The 19,275-nt window shown below is 51.6% G+C and overlaps 1 protein-coding gene across 11 annotated transcripts in view; it reads left to right on the top strand.

Annotated features, from left to right (window-relative positions):
* The window catches only part of ATP2B2 (ATPase plasma membrane Ca2+ transporting 2), a 494,651-nt gene extending 476,949 nt beyond the window's left edge, over positions 1–17,702 (top strand). For 10 of the 11 annotated variants that reach the window (XM_053668978.1, XM_053668979.1, XM_053668975.1 and 7 more), the window contains 4 exons: positions 1,169–1,380; positions 1,521–1,628; positions 3,489–3,671; positions 12,730–17,702. In XM_053668978.1, coding sequence (XP_053524953.1) covers positions 1,169–1,380; positions 1,521–1,628; positions 3,489–3,671; positions 12,730–13,041 — 815 coding nt within the window. In that variant the 3' untranslated portion in view covers positions 13,042–17,702. Of the gene's footprint in view, positions 1–1,168; positions 1,381–1,520; positions 1,629–3,488; positions 3,672–5,475; positions 5,652–9,654; positions 9,710–12,729 lie in introns of all 11 variants that reach the window. The other variant, XM_037130799.2, reaches the window with a different exon arrangement.
* The last annotated feature ends 1,573 nt before the right edge of the window (positions 17,703–19,275 follow it).

The following is a 19,275-nucleotide window of genomic DNA, read 5'->3' as shown; positions in this document are numbered from 1 at the left end:
AGGCGACTTGCCCAAGCATATGCAGTTGGTCTGAGCGGGGGACTCCGGGCAGAACCAGGTCTGGCTGGGGCTAAGACTGGCCTGGTTTCCATGGGTGCTTCAGAGATGATCCAGGCAAAGCCTACCCCCAGATAATAGATGAAAAATAGAGGCCGAGAGAGAGGAAGGGGCTTGTCCATGGTCACCCGGCAAGTTGGGGCCAGTTGGGAGTCCCCAGCCTGGGCAGGTTCCCTCCACATGAGCCTCCTCGAGCTGGACTTTCAACACGAATGAGCAGTCGCCTCGAAGTCCAGAGTACAGATGAGGGTGGAGCGTGTATCTCGTTCCTCAAAGGACAGTCATTTTCCATACATTTCAAAGGGGATATGTTGTCAGGACTGTTGTCAAGATCAGTGTGAACAGCCTTGGAAAAGAGAGACTCACAGAGAAAGCTGGAGGCAAGGGAGGGGAAAGGAGGGCAGCCCCCTGGCTCACTTGCTGGCTTTCCCACTTGAGCACCTACCCTCAGGGGTCTTGGGTTCAGCTAAATAGCTCACACCCAGAAAACCCCACAGGCCCGCCTGGCACCCCTTCCATAGGCGTGCCATCAGCAGGTGGCCACACAGCCCCCCAGGGGGCTACTCTGCCCTCGTCCGTCCGACAGCCAGGTGTAAGAAGATGTAGAACCATGGGTGAGTCTGGAGCCAGCCTGGCCAAGAAGCCCCAACCTCCACGCAGGAATTGATATTTATAATAGCCCCATGAGTTCCCAGAGGTCTCAGCAAGGGGCGTGCTCTGTTACAAAACGCAGCACTTTGCGGGGAGTCCAAAGCCATGGCCTCTCACCAGCTGTTCCTCACCCCAAGTCCTCCCAGTCCAGAGGAGTTTGTCAATCAGGGTCACTTGTTTTAAGCAGTGTTGCTCGACGAGACAGCCAGCATTCCACATGTATCCTGTTTCTGTAGAGACTGGAAGATGGTTCACCTGTTCTCCCTCAGAGGATACGGCTTGTGTCAGCCCTTCACTCGCACTCACAGGCACCCACAGCATGGGCCTCCCTGTCCCCCAGTGTCCAGAGCATACCCTGCTGTCTGCACTGCCCACCCCGCTGCTTAGAAGAGAACCCTGCCCCATGCCCAGCGTCTCCCCCAGGCGGGCCCCCACTCAACTCCCACCCTGGGCTTGGCAGGTGAGAAGATGTTCCAGATCGACAGTGGGAGGAACGCCCCCCTGCACTCACCACCCTCAGAACACTACACCATCATCTTCAACACCTTCGTCATGATGCAGCTCTTCAACGAGATCAACGCCCGCAAAATCCATGGCGAGCGCAATGTGTTTGAAGGGATCTTCCGGAATCCCATCTTCTGCACCATCGTGCTGGGCACCTTTGCCATCCAGGTAGCCGGGCTGCCACCCTAACCTGGGCCTGGGTGGTCAGTGGGCAGCCGGAGCCCGACAGTCCCCGAGAGCTCAGGCCTCTGAGCCGGCCTCTGACGGCCTGTGTCTCCATCTCTGTCTCCGCCCCCTTTCGCCTCCAGATAGTGATCGTGCAGTTCGGAGGGAAGCCATTCAGCTGTGCTCCGCTGCAGCTGGACCAGTGGCTGTGGTGCATATTCATCGGGTTAGGAGAGCTTGTCTGGGGTCAGGTAAGTTCTGGGTGGGATGCAGAAAGTTCCTCTCAGCAGGAGAAGGGAAAGAGCATTGGCCAGGGAACCCGGGAGCCCCCAGAATGGGTACCAGTTCTGCCAGGGGCTTGCATAGGACCCCAGAGAAGCTCCTCCCTGTCTCTGAGCGATGGGAATTGGCCCAGGTCCCCAGTGCTTGTCATTTGGGTTCCATCACTGTGATTTCTGCCATATTTCTAGGTACCACTGGTCCTGTTCTTTACTTAATATTTTCATTTAGTCACATTGGGCTTTTTCATCTGAAATTTATTTTAAAAGACAACTTTATATTACAAACATGAGTAGAAAATCAGCATCACTTGTCAGACATAGACGCTAACAAAAAATAATGTAATGAGCACAATGTTACTAAACTAACTGGATGCCACAGCCCACAGGGGCTCGTAGCCTAGGGCGGCTAGTTGTTGAAAAGGGAGGTTAGGTAAGCGGTGGCACTGATGGTGTAGAGGGGAGGCCAGTGAGTGGGGATCAGACACTGACTGGGCGGAGGCCCCTTCAGAGGGCTCCAAGGGAACGTAAGGGAAAACTCTGCCACGTGGCAGAGCTACTCGGTGCTGTGTCTGCGACCATCAGAGATCCGCCTGGCTTTGGGGACCCCTGGGCTGGAGGCGCTGCAGGAGCCCTTCCAGCTGCGACCCCAGAACCACTCCCACCAGTTCCCTTTCCCACTGTTGCCCAAGTCGCCAAGGCGCGCACGCACACCCACCCACCACCGCGTGCTCACACCGTGCAGCTCAGACGTCTTGTCCAGGGTGTGGTGCTTTCAAGACATGCCCTGAGCTCCTGGGTCTGAGCCAAAGGGCTCGTCCCAAGGTGCTCTGTCACCCAGGCAGGGGCCCAGTGGGCCGGAGACCATGTTCTTGCCTCCAGGCTATTCCCATGCTTGAGTGAAACACTCCAGTGACAGAGATTAACTAGATGATAAAGAAGAAAGTTCAGTTTCATCCCAAAGAAACTTCTTTAAATTTGTGGGCTTCTTTGGAGAGTTGATAAACTGGATTTGGCTTAGTAATCTCATTTCTGGGGCAGCACAGCCCATACTCAGAGAGCTCAAGCTCACTGGGTGAGCAGACTCCTAACACCTAAGGACAAAGCCAGCAGGCGGTGCCCACCATAGACCCCAGGGAACCCCTGGGTCTGGGTGTCCAGGCCAGCCCCTGACTGTCCCTGCAGCGGCTGTAAGGGGCCTCTGACCTCTGGCACCTCCACTTCCCCATGACGCCTGCCTCTCAAGGCTCAGCCCCGTGGACAAACCCTTTGGAGGGAAAATAAGAATGAAGGTGCTCCCCCTTCCCATGCTGCCTCCCCTTTTGGGGGAGGTGCTCATTCTCAGAGTCCCTGAGCTGGCTCTCCCCAGGCCACCCAGGCCTGTGCCCCTGTTGCTCAGGATGGAGACCCAGGACCTAGTGACCCCAGCAGTGAGCCCAGAAGCTCGAGGTGCAGGCAGGTTCACGCACAGCAACTTAGACACCCCATCTCACTTACCCTCCAGCCCTGAGAACTGACCTCAGCTTACAGATAGGAGAACTGGAGCTCAGAGAGATTAAATGACTTGCCCAAAGTCACGTGACCAGTGCGGTCTGGAGCATTCAAAGTCCTATCTGCCCAACTCCTGAAAGTGAAGATTTTCCACTGTGTCCCCCTGACTCTGAATAAGGGAGTGAATGAAAAAAGTAAATTAACGAGAGATTTAAAGATTGGATTGGGAGGAGTTAGGAGTGAGTTGGACATGTAACCAGGTAATTGAGTCAGAGGAGGGGAGGTAGGGAGGCTGCCTGAGGGCCCAGCCCCACTGCCCTGACATTGCTGGGTCCCCTGCAGGTCATCGCCACCATCCCGACCAGCAGGCTCAAGTTCCTCAAGGAGGCAGGCAGGCTCACGCAGAAGGAGGAGATTCCGGAGGAGGAGCTCAATGAGGACGTGGAGGAGATAGACCACGCTGAGCGAGAGCTGCGGCGGGGCCAGATCCTATGGTTCCGAGGCCTGAATCGGATCCAAACCCAGGTACAGGAGGCTCCCAGGGCTGGGCCCACACCTGGCCCAGCGGGCAGATGAAGGAGATGTGCGTGGTCCATACCACCTCCCAGGGCCACAGAGGCCAGGGTCCGGACCTGCTCTCGCCATCTCACCGACTTCTTACACACCTGCCTTCCTCACATGCACTCTGAGTAGCTGCTGAAAAAGCAGTGGCCCCCTCAGGAATGTTCCACCCCACCCTCTTGGCTAGCAAGGGGTCAGACAGGGATCCAGAGGCTTGCCCCTGAGGGTGGGGGAGGAGTTGACCCTGACAGCTGAAGTGACTGAGGGACTCTAGTCAGGGGGAACTGGAATCAGAGCTGCAGGGCCACTACCAGGAGGGACAGTGCAAGGCTAGAGGCTGGGCCCTCTGAGGCCAGGATGGTGGCTTTAGGCCAGGGTTGGGCCCAGATTCTCCCAGCGTCAGGGATCAGCCTGTGAGGTCCAGGGGCTTATACACATTTGCACCCATCCTCTTCCTCCACAGTGGGCTTCAAGTTTCAAGGCAGCTCTATGGAGCAAAGCTTGGTTTTCCCCACGTGTATACAGACACACGCGCACACGCCAAAGACACCTCCAGCCAGAAGCAGGTTTCCTCCCCAGCACAGAGACCGAGTGGCTGCCACGTGCCCCACGCACGCCCAGGCTGCGAGCCCACCACGTGCTGCAGGCCCCCACAGGAGCCAGCCCCTCCGCCGAGGCAGGGGTTGCAGTTCACATCATGGTTCCACAGCCTCATGAAATGGGGAATAGAAGGGTCTCTGAAACTAAGAGAGGGTCCGTCTCTTGCCCAGACCACCTGGGAGAGCTGCATCCAACAAGCTCATGGCCTCCCGATGCCCATCACACTCTGGGAAGTTGCAGAGCCCCCACTTCCATCCTGCCTGGCGGTCCAGCACTTCATTTAACAAACATAACAAACAGTAGGTCGCCTGGGCTGCCTCCCACCCACAGTGTGCTGTCCCAGGCATCACCTTATTGGCCTCCTTCACCCGCTGAGAGGTAGGTATGCCTCCAATTTCAGAGGTGACTGAGGTTCAGGAGACAGCCCTTTCCAAAAGCTGGGATGGGGGACAGAGGTGGGTTTCAGATCCAGAGCCACCTGATGCAGCCTGGGCTCTCCTCCCTGGCAAGAACCCAGCACCCAGCCTTCCGGGGCAGCTCTCAGTGCACATGGCCCTGGAGCTGTCACAAACCCCACCCAAAACCTTTCAGAGGTCTCCAGATTGCAGGACACCGGGACTGTAGTATCTTGAGTGGACACAAGTGCCTTTCTAAGAAGCCTGGCTCTTACAGCAGTGTGGGCCAGGTGCTTTGCCACTCACAGATAACCCTGCCAGGTAGGTGGCATCGCCCCTTCTGAAGAACAAGAAACTACACTCAAGCACCTAGCTCATAAGTGGCATCGCCAAGGTCTGTCTACCCAGAGACCCCTTCATGCCACTCAGGCTCCACACCTGGCCCCAAGTGGGGCTAAACAGCCCTCTTGCTTCCAAACTCTATGTTTCATCACCCCCAGCCCCCAGCCCAGCCCACTGGCCCCTGCGCCACTAGAGCAGAACAAAGGCCGAGCCCTGTGTCCTTCTGGGGACCCTGGGGCCCACAGACGGGCCCGGAGCTGAGCAGACGTCTGTCAGAGCCTTGGAGTGTGTCTGGTACTTTTTGTTTTGGTTTCAGTGACATTGTCGTTGTTGCCGTGGCTGCGGCTGTTCTCGTGGCATTGCGCCTGTCAGTCGTGTAGCTGTTTTGTTCGTTCTCCTCGCAACTTGTCTCGTTCTCTCCTCCGTTGCAGATTGAAGTAGTCAATACTTTCAAGAGCGGGGCCTCCTTTCAGGGGGCCCTGCGGAGACAGTCCTCCGTCACCAGCCAGAGCCAGGACGTAGCCAATCTCTCTAGCCCTAGTCACGTGTCGTTGTCCAATGCTCTTTCCTCTCCGACCAGCCTTCCTCCTGCTGCAGCTGGGCGTGAGTGTGAATCCTGCCCACCTAGGGCGACACTGACAGCGCCGGGTGGGCCGGCGGGCAGGGGCCGGGGCACCAAGGACAGGGCGGGCAGCTGGTCATAGCTAGGCCTGGGGGCTGAGGGGCCACAGTTGGTCAGGCAACCACAGCCAGCCATGGGGTGGCAGTCTCTTGGTGTGCCAGGGTCGGCTGGGGTCAGAGTCAAGGATTACAACCAGTTGGTCAGGGGGTTGCAAAGGTCGCAAGTGGTCAAGCAGTCGGGGTCAGCCAAAAGATTACTATCAGTCAGGGAGGTTTCAGTAACTAAATGTCCCAGTGCACTACAAGGTCACAGCAGCCAAGGGGGAGCAGTCGGTCATGGGGCACAGCCCGTCCCAATTAGTCTAGGGTCATACTCAGTCACAAAAAGCCTGACCCACATGGACAAAGGTCGGAGTTGGCCGGGAGGTTACAGTCTGCAGTCAAAGTCAGCAAAGTTACCATGAGTCAAGGCCCTCGGGGTCACAGTCAGTCACAGTGGGGTCCAGCCAAGAGAGGGGTCACTGTAGGTAAGAGGTCACAGCCAATCTGGGGTCCCCAAGGAGATCATGGCCTGGAGGCCCTGCGCCCATTGGTTCAGAACCCCCTGCCCTCTCTCCTTGCACACCTAACAGCATCAGCTGCCTTACACACACTTTTCCCTGCACACTGAAGGTCTGACCTCTTCCTAGAAGGGACACAGCCCCTAACCCATTCAGCTTGACCTCAGGTAGAATGCAGTGGGCTAATAAGCTTCACATCTTGGCTGGGTACCAGAAGGCCCTAAGGGATCTGGTCTAACCCTTGGCTTCCTGCCTTCCTTACCTGAGAGAGAGCCTGGGGCCCTGACCCCTCCATCATCTCCCTGCTCCAAGCTCGTCTCCTCAGGCCACCTCTTCTGACCTGGGTCTCTCATCTCTGGCCTTGTCTAGATCTTTCTGAACCCCTGCGGCTTCAGGTCCCTGAGGAAATAAGAAGTCTCTATTTACCACCTGCCTCCCTTTCCTTGTCTCTAATCAGCCCCTTTTAAACAGCAAGGGAGCCATTCTGGTCCTCTCAGATCACTAAGGTGCACTCATTTATCCAGCCTTTGGGCCTCTTTGAGTAGGAACAGACTCCAGACCTCATCTCTTGATGCTTTATCAGGTGCCTCTCCCCCATCCAAACACAAAACACCATAACACACATCCCCGGCCACTGAGAGGAGAGGGCCTGTGTGCTGGGTGGGAACCACGCCATCTGGGCCCTCTGGCAGGAGGCACAAGGCACAAAGAGCCTGTTGGTGGCATGTGCCCACGTCCCATGACCTTTCAGTGGATGCAGTTCTGCCAGGCATGCAGGATGAGAGGAAGCATGCAGGAAAGGTGGGGAAGCCCCTCCTGGTTCATTCATTAGCACAAAGCCACAGTGATGGGGAGGCCAGACTAGCCAAGGTGAAGTGCAGGTGCATCTGAGCTGGTGGTGTCCAGAGTCACCTTTTCATGAGGTATCACTAGGAAATCACTGCCAGGCTTTCTCAGGGCAGGAAACACTTTGGTCCCATCCTCACCCCTTCACATCAGAGACCTCACCTTGGTGGGAGGCCCTCACTCAGCTGACCTACTTCTGCATCAGCTTGGCTCTGCCCTTGCTCAGTGACACCACCTGTCCCACACTCACCAAAGTGTTCTGTCCTGGAGAGCCGCTTGGGAGAGAATCCATTCCTTCTGGTTCCTGCCACCCTGCTGGTGACACCTACACCCTGCATCCCTCTGGCTGGGTCTGATCACTGGAAATCTAGCTTCCGAGTGCACGCTCACTTCTCTGTTCCGTCTTGCTTCAGTGTCCTTCTTGAAGTGTGGCAGCTCACAATGGCCACAAAAGAGCCAACCTGGCATTTCTGCCTCACGTCCTCTGTCAGTCTTCTCCTAGTTCATCCCCCTCTTCTTAGCTTCCACAGTCTAAGAGAAAGAGCTCCATCATCTCAAACCTTGGCAATTGAATTCTCATCTGTTCTTCTGTCATTTATAAAATTATTCAGTGAGAATGGTCCCGGGACAGTCAGCTCTTAGCACTTCTTCAGAGAAATGCCCATTTCTGTCCACACTTCACTTCCTATCTCTAAGCCAGTCTCCTTCCAGGCCAGATTGATCCCCTTTATCCCATGGTGACCCCAACTTTCGAACAGCCACAGAAAAGGAACCCATAGGCCTTGGGCCTTCATTCTCTCAAAGGACCCAGAGGGACTGGTCAGGCTCAACTCCCTCCTCTGCAGCCACCACCTTGCCTCTCCTCCAGGAACCACACCTCCCTAAGAATCTTACAGTCCTACCCTCTCTAGTACACTCAGCCTATAATTCTGGGTCCCTCCTTCGACTCTTTCTTTGGCTTATGGTCTCAAAAAGAGCCTGGCTGTCCACCTGCCCAAGGGTGCTGGTTCCAAAGGGATCGCAGCCTCTGTGGTTTCAACATACACGTTTTGGTCAACACGGTCACAGTGCAAACTCTGAATAAATATCCCCTCATTCCTCTTTTGCTGAAATAGTTTTAAAATAATGTCACATCCTCTGGTCTCCAGTCACTCTGAGGGCCCTGTAGATATCAAGCAGGGTCCCTTCAGAAGCCCAAAGGCTTTCCTCGAACAGTGAGGTGTGAAACAGGTAGCCAGGCAGTAAGATTGGGCGCGACGGGCTGCCTCCGTGTCTGAGCAGGGTCTTCCTCCTGGGCTTCTCTAGCAGAGAGAATGGCTGTGTGCGTGCTGAATCGAAACACCTGGGGCTTTGTGCTCTGAAAGGAGTCAAACCACTGTCCCCTGGTTTATCAAGAACTGGTCACAAAGGCCAGGGGCTGGCCAGTGTGTGCTCGGGCTGACTTCTGACTTGTGAAGTTGTGGTGAGGAACCCCCCCCCCACATCACACGTCCCTCCCCCAGCACCGCTGAGACATGGGGGGGTCCCGAGCAGGCAAATGCATGTGACGAGAGACCAGTCCTGTCAGACTGGCATCTGGAGTGTTCGGGAGGGAACTCCATCTACTCTACTTTCCTTTTCTGACTTACTCAAAAACAAGTTTGTTTTTCCCTCAGAAACTTAGCAACACACCCCTAATGCCTTATATTTGAGCCTCACTCAACATCTTCCGAAGTAGGTATCTATATCCTTCACTTCATATATGCCTCACAACTGAAATAGGAGGAGGGGGATCTGCCAGTACAGCCATTTAACTGAAACAGACACTGAGGCTCAGAGAAGTGGACTGACTTGCCTAAGATCACACAGCAAGTGAGGGGCAAGAGGTTGCAAAATTCCTTGTTTTCCCCACCATTCCATATCACTTCCTAGACAGGCCCACAGACCAGAACCCACAGAGGTTGAATTTCTATTCTGGAACCAGTGTCCACAACTACAGCCTCATCCAGCAAAAGAGCTCCAATCCTCTGGGGTGCAGAGACCTCTGGGGTGCAGAGGTCTCTTTGACCAGAGACCTCTCTGCTTTTGAATCTCACCAGCCTGGCAGGGATGGGGAGAAGGGCACCTTCCCCCTCGTGATTAAGGACAAAATCAGCATACGGCTCTTTGATCTAAGGCCAAGCTGCACAGCCCTTGTGCCTATTCCCCTCAAATTCCTATCCCATCTCAAGCCAACTTTGTACTTAGCAAGTTTGGAGCAGGTTCCATGTTCATCCATGAGAGTCCTGCTCCTTCAAACCAACCAGGCTATGAGCATCGGGTGCCTGCCCCCAGGACCAGCCACTTTCTGGACTCTGCCCCTGCTGGACAGGGCCTGTCCTACTCCCACGTCCCCTTCAGACTCTGAGTTCTGAGGACTACGAGGGCAAGGAGTGTGCCGCTCTCAGGGGGAGGAGTGAAGGAAAGGAAAGCTGGACCTCTCGTTAGCATGTTGGTACATAGTTCAGTGCAGCTTTGGGTTGTTGAGAAAAATGGCTTGCTTCTGGGGTGGGGGGACCCTAGACCTCTCTGCTTTCTGAATATTCCATGTGTTTGTTTCCCTAGAGGGCTAGAGAACCCTGGACACAGAGTTCAGCAAGAGAGAGTGAAATTAAAAGAGGTTGTGAGTCTTTAACCTTGAGCCTGAAATGAATGTGAATCAATCCCAGACTCTTGGCTTCCTTGAAGCCGGGTAAACATTCGAGTATGTCGAACCATCCCAGACGGGGCCTCTCCATTTCCTCAGAGCCCTCCACCACGTGCACGGGCCTCTTGATCCCTTCCTGCCGATGAAACCAAAACTCCTGAGATCTCTCTTTCCCCACACCCCACGCCCAAATGCGGCTGACGCCACAGCGCCCCCTATCAGGGTAGGCAGGGAGGAGAGATGGAAGAGCTTTTTTTCTTCCCATATTTTTTTCCATTTCAGCTGTGCAGAGAATTGAAGTGGAGACTTGAGATGGCCGTGGCGGGTGTCCCGAAAAGTCTTGTCCCCACAGTCTTGTCCAGAGCAGTTCATTCTTTCTGTTGTCTCCATGCCAGGGGGAGGGCAGGGGCGTGCATCTCATTGTGTGTCATCCTCTCTGCTTTGTCAGTCACACAACGGGGTCCTGCTACCATCCCTCCGCCTCCACCAGATGCTCCTGCTGGCATCTTACTGCAGTTCAGCCTCAGAACATTCTGGGCACTAGGCTGGGCAGCTACTATGATAATTAATATTCCCGTTTTACAGGTAAGAAAGCTGAGGCCAGCAACACCTTTTTTGCTGTTTTCACTTAGTCAAGTGTAATGGCCCACTACTGATCAGGAGCTCAGAATACTTAATAATCTCTACAGACCCAGAGATAGGGAATCCAGGGAGAACAGAATCTCAGGGCAGCCAAATAGCCAACACGGAGAGCCAGCACTAAGGCACAGCCTCTGGCTGGCTCTCACTTGGCACCTGATGCTCTTTAAATCACGACTCCAACAGGCAGGAGAGGGACAGAGATGCTTTTAAGAAGACAAGGAAAAGTCAGAACTGGTAAGTAAGGGCTGACAGCAAAGGAGAAGTACTTTTTAAAAGAAATCAAAACTATGGGATCTTATACAAGACCAAAAAAATTCTTGAGAAAGTTCAGTTCTTTTAGGTGTACGCTAAATTTAAAAAGAGAGGAGCATAAGCCCTGGCTGGCGTAGCTCAGTGGATTGAGTGCAGGCCTGCGAACCAGATGATCGTGGTTTGATTCCCCGTCAGGGCACATGCCTGGGTTGCAGGCCAGTTCCCAGCAGGGGCCAGTTCCCAGGGGGGCCAGTTCTGGTGCAGGGGATGCACCAGAAGCAACCATATATTGATATTTCTCTCCTTCTCTCCTTCCCTTCCCTTCTAAAGATAAATAAATTAAAAAAAAATTTAAGAGAATCTATATTAAAAAAAAGAGAGAGGAGCACAGGGTGTGTTTCAGAAAGACCCTCCTGTCAAATAGTAGAATAAACCCTGAACTATGACTTAAATCATCAGCCACAGCCATCAAGAAATTCATTTTCATGGACAGGCTTTTGCCCCTGTTCCCCTGCAACAAGCTGCCCTGGGTTTACTGCAAGCTCCACAAATCCTGGGACCACAGGGCCTCCTCCTGTCCTCTGCCCCTCACAGGCCCACGGTGTGGGGGCAGGCACCGCTCTGCAGGGAAAGCCATGCAGGGCGCCTGCGGGACCGTGGCCACCTCGGCTGAGGCTCTGCTCCTTGGAGGCACTGATTCTGCCTTGTTCCCCGTCCAGTGGCTCCGCTGTGCAGTGGGGCTGGGAAAAGAGAAGGAAGCACCTTTGACCCAAGTCCCCTCAGCCCCTTGAGATGACAGTCATAGCCCACCCCTTCCTAGGAGTCCAGAGAAGAGACTCTTCAGAGTGAGGTTCCTCTGCACCCTGCAAGGCAGGACAGAGGATGGCCAGTGAGGGAATGTGGTCTGCTCACGGTCAAGGCACAAGTGGCAGCGCCGGGCCTCAGACGTGAGTCTTCCTGACTCCACGTCCAGGGCTCTTTACTCCAGCCCAGAAGACACAATGCTCCACCTCCTTCCACGCTTCAGAGAAGCACAAGTTCCAACTGTGACACAGAAAAAGGGAAGAACTTGCTGTTTTGAGCTCAGTGCCATACCTTGAGGACCCCACCCAGGGCTGGGTTGGGCCATCTGATTCTGGCCTCGTTCTTTGGTTTTGTATTTTCAAAGCACAAATAAAGAAATCAATACCCCAGGAAATAAGGGACCCCCAAACCAACTGCAATGACTGGCCAGGGCTTTGAGTCAATACTCGAGTGTTTACCTCCCAAATGCATGAAAGAAAGAAACGTTGGGTACAAACGACCTCCGTTCACATTGTCCAGGCTTCCAAGTATAGCGTGTGTCTGTCTGTCTGTGTGTGCCGTGTGGTTCCCAACCCCACCGTGGCATGTTCCCACTCCCGAATGTCGCCAGTTCGCCGGCTCCTTCGTGCTTTCTGGCTGCCTCTGCTCTGCACCCCAGAAAGCCCTGAGTTGGCTTTGGTTTGGTTTGGTTTGCTTTGCTGCCTTTGATTTGATGTTCCTGTTCTGTTTGGCCCTCATGTGTCTTCTCTCATCCCAGTTTATCCACCTGTCTCTCCTTTCTGTTGCTTTTCTGTCTATGACATGTTATCTGTTCCATGTGGTATGGTTTCTTAACTGTGTGTGATTTTTCTTTAAGATTAATTTATTAAAAAATAGCCTCTCCTCCTCCCTATTCTGTCCCCACCTGGCCCCGTTCCCCCTTTGCATGGTCGAACCTGCTTTAAAGTTAACAAGGCTCAGTCTCTCCCTAGGTCGGGTGCCCACTGGAGTGGACTCTGCTTCCTTTAACCACTGTCTCTCGTCTTTTTGATGAGGCTTGATTCCTCCTGTTCTAATATTGGAGTTTTGACTAAAACCAAAGCAATGTTAAAAACCTCATGGATGCATATAACCTGAGCCCTCTTCCAGTCTTCCCCCTCCCACCCATGCTTATAACACCCAGCGACCAAGGATTCTAGCCACCTGCTGAGCCCTAACCCCTCTCCCACCTGACCCTCCTTCAACCCCAGAGCTTGGCACGCACGTGCTCACACACACACCAGGGCACTGCTCTCACTCCTACTCTTCCCTTACAGATCCGCGTCGTGAAGGCGTTCCGTAGCTCTCTCTATGAAGGTCTAGAAAAGCCTGAGTCTCGAACCTCCATCCATAACTTCATGGCTCATCCTGAATTCCGGATCGAAGATTCACAGCCCCACATCCCCCTCATTGACGACACTGACCTGGAAGAAGATGCTGCGCTCAAGCAGAACTCGAGCCCGCCGTCGTCGCTCAACAAGAACAACAGCGCCATTGACAGCGGGATCAACCTGACGACCGACACAAGCAAATCAGCTACCTCTTCAAGTCCAGGGAGCCCCATCCACAGCCTGGAGACGTCGCTTTAGCTGAGGACCCCGCTGCCACCCACCTCCCGGGCACCCACCCATCCAGGCACCCAACTCACTCAAGCAGCAACGAGCAACAGCAGGAAACCAAATACTGGCGAGAAAACCGTTTCCACCCAACAGACCCTTTTTCTGGCTGCGATGCTGTTTGAACTCTTTTTCACTTTGAGGCGAGGGGCGGGATCTCCTCAGGGGGCTTCAGGGAGTGAGTGATTTCCCCAGAACAAGCCCTTCCTGGCTCCTGCCCACACATGGACCAGCCATGCTCCCGCCCAGCCGCCATGTCCCCTGCATGAATGTACTGTACACTTCCAGTCCTCCCCTTGTTTGGTTTTGGGGGGTTGGGGAGGGTTTTTTGTTTTCTTAGGCGGGAACTGCAAACAGACCCTTTTCTGAGACTATTTATCCAATTCACTGGTCTGTGAGTTTTTGAAATGCTTGCAAAGCATGGTCTCAGTTGTATAGGTTAATTTAACAACTTTTTGAAATTGCAGAGCTTAACTCGCCTAGTAGATTTGCACCAATGGAACCGAAGAACTTCATAGACACTCACAAGGTTATATCCATTTCTTTATATCTATATCAACGTATACTTATTCAAGACTGTATACGTCCATATAGATAGGTAGATATATATATATATATATAAATATATATACATGGATATATAAAGTTTCTTTGCCGGCATGTTGCCTTGTTTCTGCTTAAATTGCTCTATTTTAACTTATTTATGTCCTAAAAGAAGAATGTAATTTGTTTACAAACCTGTAGATAACGTCTTTGGCTATTTGTACGGTTTAAGAACACTGGTGGTTGAGTTGCTACAAAAACAACTCAGCCCAACAGACACTTCCCTGGATTGCATCCTTGATGTTTTACGATAGCCATGCTCTGATTTTTGCCTGCTATTTCCGTTCAATAACGTCACTACCACGAGAGGCTCAGGCAGAAGCCAAATGCTACCAAGTCTCCAACCTGAGGGGTTTAACACCATGCTCCGTAGACAAAGGGAGAGGAGAGAGAAGGCTTCCTGGGCTTGGAGCCCCAAAGGCCATCCTGGTCTGGAGATGACGGATTCGCAAAGCAGTGGGTGAAGACTTTTCTCTCAATGAAACTCACTTGGGTTTACTAAGAGCATTTCAAAAAGAGGTTCTCTTTGGCACTGTCTGTAGAGAGATTGAGGTAGTGTTGTAATATTATAAATGCTATTGTGTTCATTTTTTTAGTTAGTAATTTAGAGGTTTATTTCCTTATAAATTGCAGCATATGAGCTGTTGGCATATTGGATGAGGATCGTTATGGCTTGCTGCTTTTATTTTTATTTTTGAAGAAGAACAGCCTTTTTCTCTGCACTATTTAGATCCGAACAAACCTTATGATGTGTATATTGAGATGTATTCAGTGTGATTTTTAAACCAAATTGTCTTCCTGTAGTTGCAATATATACTGTAGCCTTTTAACAGCAAGTCTTGCTTTCCTGACAGAAAGCCATTCTGAAACCCTACAGTATCACAGGTGAGAAAAGGAGATTATTTTTCCCTCAAGACAATTACAGCACTAGTAATTCCACTTAATAAGAGCTTATTTAATTGTATGTCAGCCTCTTAACTGCTAAGCACTTTGTGGGTATCAGCTTTTTTCATAAAAGAACTTTTGTATTTAATACAAAGTTTGCTTTGAGACTTTTCAGCATACAATCTTTTTCCATAAAATTGTACAGTGCAAAAGACATTTTAATACCATGATCAATAACGTCCCATGCTTCAAGGAAAACCAAACACTTTCCGCCTCGCTTGTGAAATTCATTCCTCATACTGACCCTTCCCATGGTTGCTCTGTCAGCCCCGCCCCTTCCCTTCTCCAGGCCCAGAGAATTCTTCCACACACAAGATGAGAGCCACTCGGGAAAAGAGCCATAGTCAGCTGGGAGGGCCTGCATCTGGATGGCTGTGGAGAAACCCTAAGGGTTTGGAATCCCAAGTCAGCCCATCCCACCTGGCAAAACCTTCCTGGAAGGAGGACCTTCTTTGCGCAAGAGCATCACCTGAATGTCATGAAGAAATCTCTCCGCAAGTACCCAGCCGAGGAAACTGCATCCCCAAAGGGGTGACCAGCCATCAGATAGGCTTATTGGATTCTAATAAAACACCACCAAAAGCCAGCCCACTGCTCTCCTGCCTGCCAAGAAAGGAAAGACCTGCACGTGGAAATCATGGGGCAGCCTTGGAACGAGGTGGTTGTGATTTTTTTTGTAATTTCCTTTCTCAAGGTTTTCCATCTTCCCCCTTCTTTGTTCCAATCTTGTGTCCCTGACCTCATTCCATGACCCCAGGAAAGTTGCCCTTGCACACTCTGCTCCCTGTTTACTTGGAGCCAGGATGCAAGGAAAAGAGGAGATGCTCTGGATCACAGCTTGGAGGACAGCGAGCAATGGGAGCTACCAAGAACGCCTCGCATTAGTGCTGGTCTTTTCTTGTCAGGAACGGTGGATGCTCACACACACACACACAGGCACACACATCCACACACACAGGAAGTGATTGGTTTGTCAAAAGTCACTGTAGTACATAAAGCTTGCACTCTGTGTCCTATATCTAGCAGCATGGGGTACGTTTGGCAGTTCACCCCATTAGGGGGTAAATAATTTATGACCATTCATCTGTTTTTACAAATTTTTTTATCTAGACAATAATTGTAAATAAAGAACTCACCGTCTCTGTTCATTTAATACTATGCAATGCTTTCAATTGCTGATTCTTCTTACTCCCGCAGTGTGGTTCTGAAATGTCTGTGATTTAAAAAAAGAAGGCAAGAAACCAACATCAAACAGAATACAGTAGATATACATTCTGTAACTAATCCTTTTTTGGGACCACACCATCCACTTAGCTTCTTTTCTGTCCTCTGGACCAGGCCTGCAGGAGAAGGTCACAGATTCAGTTCTGAGATCTAAGCTCACTAACTTGTCTCCCTCAACAGATGAGGAAGGAGCAGAGGGCCCATTCAGTGGCCACTGTGGCTGCCGAATCACCCACCTTTGGAGGTGGGCAGGAAGGAAACTGAGGAGTTTCCTCCCTGCAGCTCAGTTGGCACGTTCCCTGACTCAGAAGCAGCCTTGATTGCTCCCACCAACCCCTCATCATGGCCCTTTGCTCCCTTGTGCCAACTAGAACATAGAATTGGCAAGAGGGAGGGTGCCCTCCTTCTGAGACCAGACCAAGGACAATCACTGCAGTGGCACAAGGAGTCTGGACCTGTCTTATCCTGGGTATCCCAGTTAATGAATAGCCACTCTGTTCCCCAACTATGTTGAAATGCCATCTTTACCACACACTGACAGCTGGGACAGGCTTGGGTCTATTTCTGGAATTTCTCTTATGTTCTCTTTCTGGGTGTCTCATCTGGCACCAGCCACACAGTTTTAATTATTGTTGGTTTATATAATGTTTTTACGATGTGGTGGGATAAGTAACCTTCACTCTTTTTTAAAACAAAATGTCCAGGTTATTCTCTCACATCTATTCTTCCCAGTAAACCTTAAAATTTTGCAAGCACTTCACCCACCTGAAATACTGGGCTCTGTCATTCTGTGTGCAAACACATTCCAGCCATTGTTAAGTACTGTCCACTCAGGGTCACTAGAGAGTGTCCTGTAATGAGAAACAAAAAGGGCATCCTGAATCTCGAGGGAAGCCCAGCATTCATTTCATACTATCACTTGATCTCTAAACCAGAGTATCATTCATTAGGAGAGGCCCACAACCCCAGTTTGGGACCCAAAATCACCCACCTGGGTTGTGCTAGGGTGGATCCTTCATCTGCCCTGGTCCAGACAAGAAAGAGGGGTCTCTCCCAGACCTGGAGCTCCAGAATGTGTGGCTCAGTTGTTTATTTCTAATTATCCTTATGGAGAAATTATTATTTGTCTCCCTTTCCTGAACTTTTTTTTTTCTCTCTTCAAAGTTTTCAGCAGTTGTGTGATACGTCCTTTGGGATGCAGCAATTTCTTGCCTGGACCTTCTCACCACCCTGACTCCCCCTACCTCCTCTTGTTCTTCTTACAGGAGGCTGTCAACTGGGCTCACTGCAACAGCCTCCCATCCAAAACTCTCTCCATAATGTCCAAGACCCCACCCACCATTAGAAGACCGGGAGGGAGGGTGCATTTTTGGAAGGCTTTTGGGTCTTCCAGAGCCAAGGCCGACATCAGACAGCAGAAAATCCCCTGGTCCTTCCCAAGCTCCAAAGCAAGCTCTCTTGATTTTGATGTAGAGATCCTATTTCTCCAAGTCAGGGGAGGGGTATCCTAAGCCCTGGGTATCAGCCATGACCCCCTCCACTGAAAACAAAATATTTGAGGCTGCTTTGGGACTCCCCTCCTCGGCCCCCTAAGTCTGTTTTGTAATGCCTGTGGTGCTCTCCCTCCGAACCTTTCCTCTTCGGGGGGTCACCACACTTACTAACTCTTGTGTGCACATATTTTATAACAGAGTAGTGAGGAAATGGTGCCGCCTCCACAAGCTGCCCAGGCTCTGGGGGGTTCTGGGACAATCGGGGCTGGAAAGTGACTGTGCTCTTATTGTACACTCTTTATTTCTCTGTATCTCTGGCTTGTGCTTTTTGTAATTAATGGGATTTGTCTGCCTTTTCAACACTATACTGAGCAATAACAATAAATGCACACGTGGAAACGCAGACATGCTACACATCACAGGGCCTTTTTCCGAAGGACAGCTGGGTCCCCACCCTTGTGGATGGGAACTCGGGAAAACTGAGTCTCTGGGAGGGAAAGGCACTTTGCCCGGGGGGGGGGGGGTGCACAGCTCAGTGGGTGGTCTCTCTCCTTCATACAAGTCACACCTTTCCAACATCCATCATTTAAGCGAGATAAGTTTAACCTGCCATGAATCATTAACCTTCCATGGGGAATAGCTGGCAGTCTCAGCAAGCAAGACTTTGGGAGAAGAGGCCTAAGGAGGGAGGAGGAAGAGATTCAGAGGCAAGATAGAGCACAGGTGACAAATACATGGCCATGGGCCAAATCTGGCCCTCCACCTTGTTTCTACCCAGTGGCAACACTGAGCCCCTTGCCCCTAGTTAAGGAGTAGTTACATTTATACAGTCCTAAAATTACATTCGGCCCTTTGAAGGCAACCTCGAGGCTGATGTGGCCCCCCGTGAAAATGAGCTTGATACCCCTGGGCTAGAGGCTCTGGGAGGTAGGGACACACTGGGGAAACCTAAGAATGGCCTGATTTGGGGTCTGCTACTAACCAGAGGAAAGTGATGGAAGATATGGACAAAGATGTAGGTGGTGTCCCCTATTGGGGAAGGGGGAGACAGAGAGGAGCCTGGCACCCTAAATCCCAATGTTGATCCAATGCTTGAGGGCTGCACACGCACACACCACACACATACTAAATCCAAGCTTTTCTCAGGGAGAACTGATACCCAAATCAAGCACCATAGACCCATCTAAATTTCCAAACAGTTTCACATCCAGGACCCATGTAATCCTAACATCAACTTCAGAGGAAGTAATTATTGTAATTCCCTCTTAACAGGAGACAGCAGCACAAAGAGGTAAAGGGTGTACCCACAGAGTAAGCAGGAGATAGAGTAGATACCTAGCAGTCTTTATGCCAGAATTGGCCCTCAAAACCTCTATCTTCTAATGCCTTTCAGCCACACCAGCAAATACCTTAATGAATAAGATACAGTTGCGTTGCTTTTCCCAAACCCCCAATCTCTCCAACTTCAATGCCTACACCAGGGAATTCCTTTAATAACTATGCCCCATGTATTATATTTGTATTACACCTAATATGCCATTGTCCACATTCTTCACTCAAGGAACACAAGGGTTGGAGAGAAGGACATGACCTTATTACCCAGAGGATCAGTGGTGCAAGCACAGATCCAAGGCCAGGGCCTGTCCCTTGAAAAATAGGAGACCCAAGAGCCCTGCCCATTTTGTTCTCTGTTTCACCTTAAGCACCACCCCTGCACCCCTGCAGTATTTCTCCATTAGAGGGAAATAAGGAGTCTTGAAAGCTGGGGTGGGGGTGAGAGGGTGGGTTGCTTCCCAGAGGCCCAGCCCTGAGTTCTGTTAAGACCCACCTGCCCCTCTCCAAAGCTCCTGATGGTCTGTCACACTCTCTGAATCTTAACATCCTCCTGCCATAGTGACCATCTCCAGCTAGGGTTCTTCCCCCCAGTTTCGGGAGAAGAAAC

Source organism: Artibeus jamaicensis, unplaced genomic scaffold (genome assembly GCF_021234435.1).
Source record: "Artibeus jamaicensis isolate MK-2021 breed Jamaican fruit bat unplaced genomic scaffold, CSHL_Jam_final contig_519, whole genome shotgun sequence".
NCBI lineage: Eukaryota > Metazoa > Chordata > Mammalia > Chiroptera > Phyllostomidae > Artibeus > Artibeus jamaicensis.
This window is presented reverse-complemented; position numbering and strand designations above follow the sequence as displayed.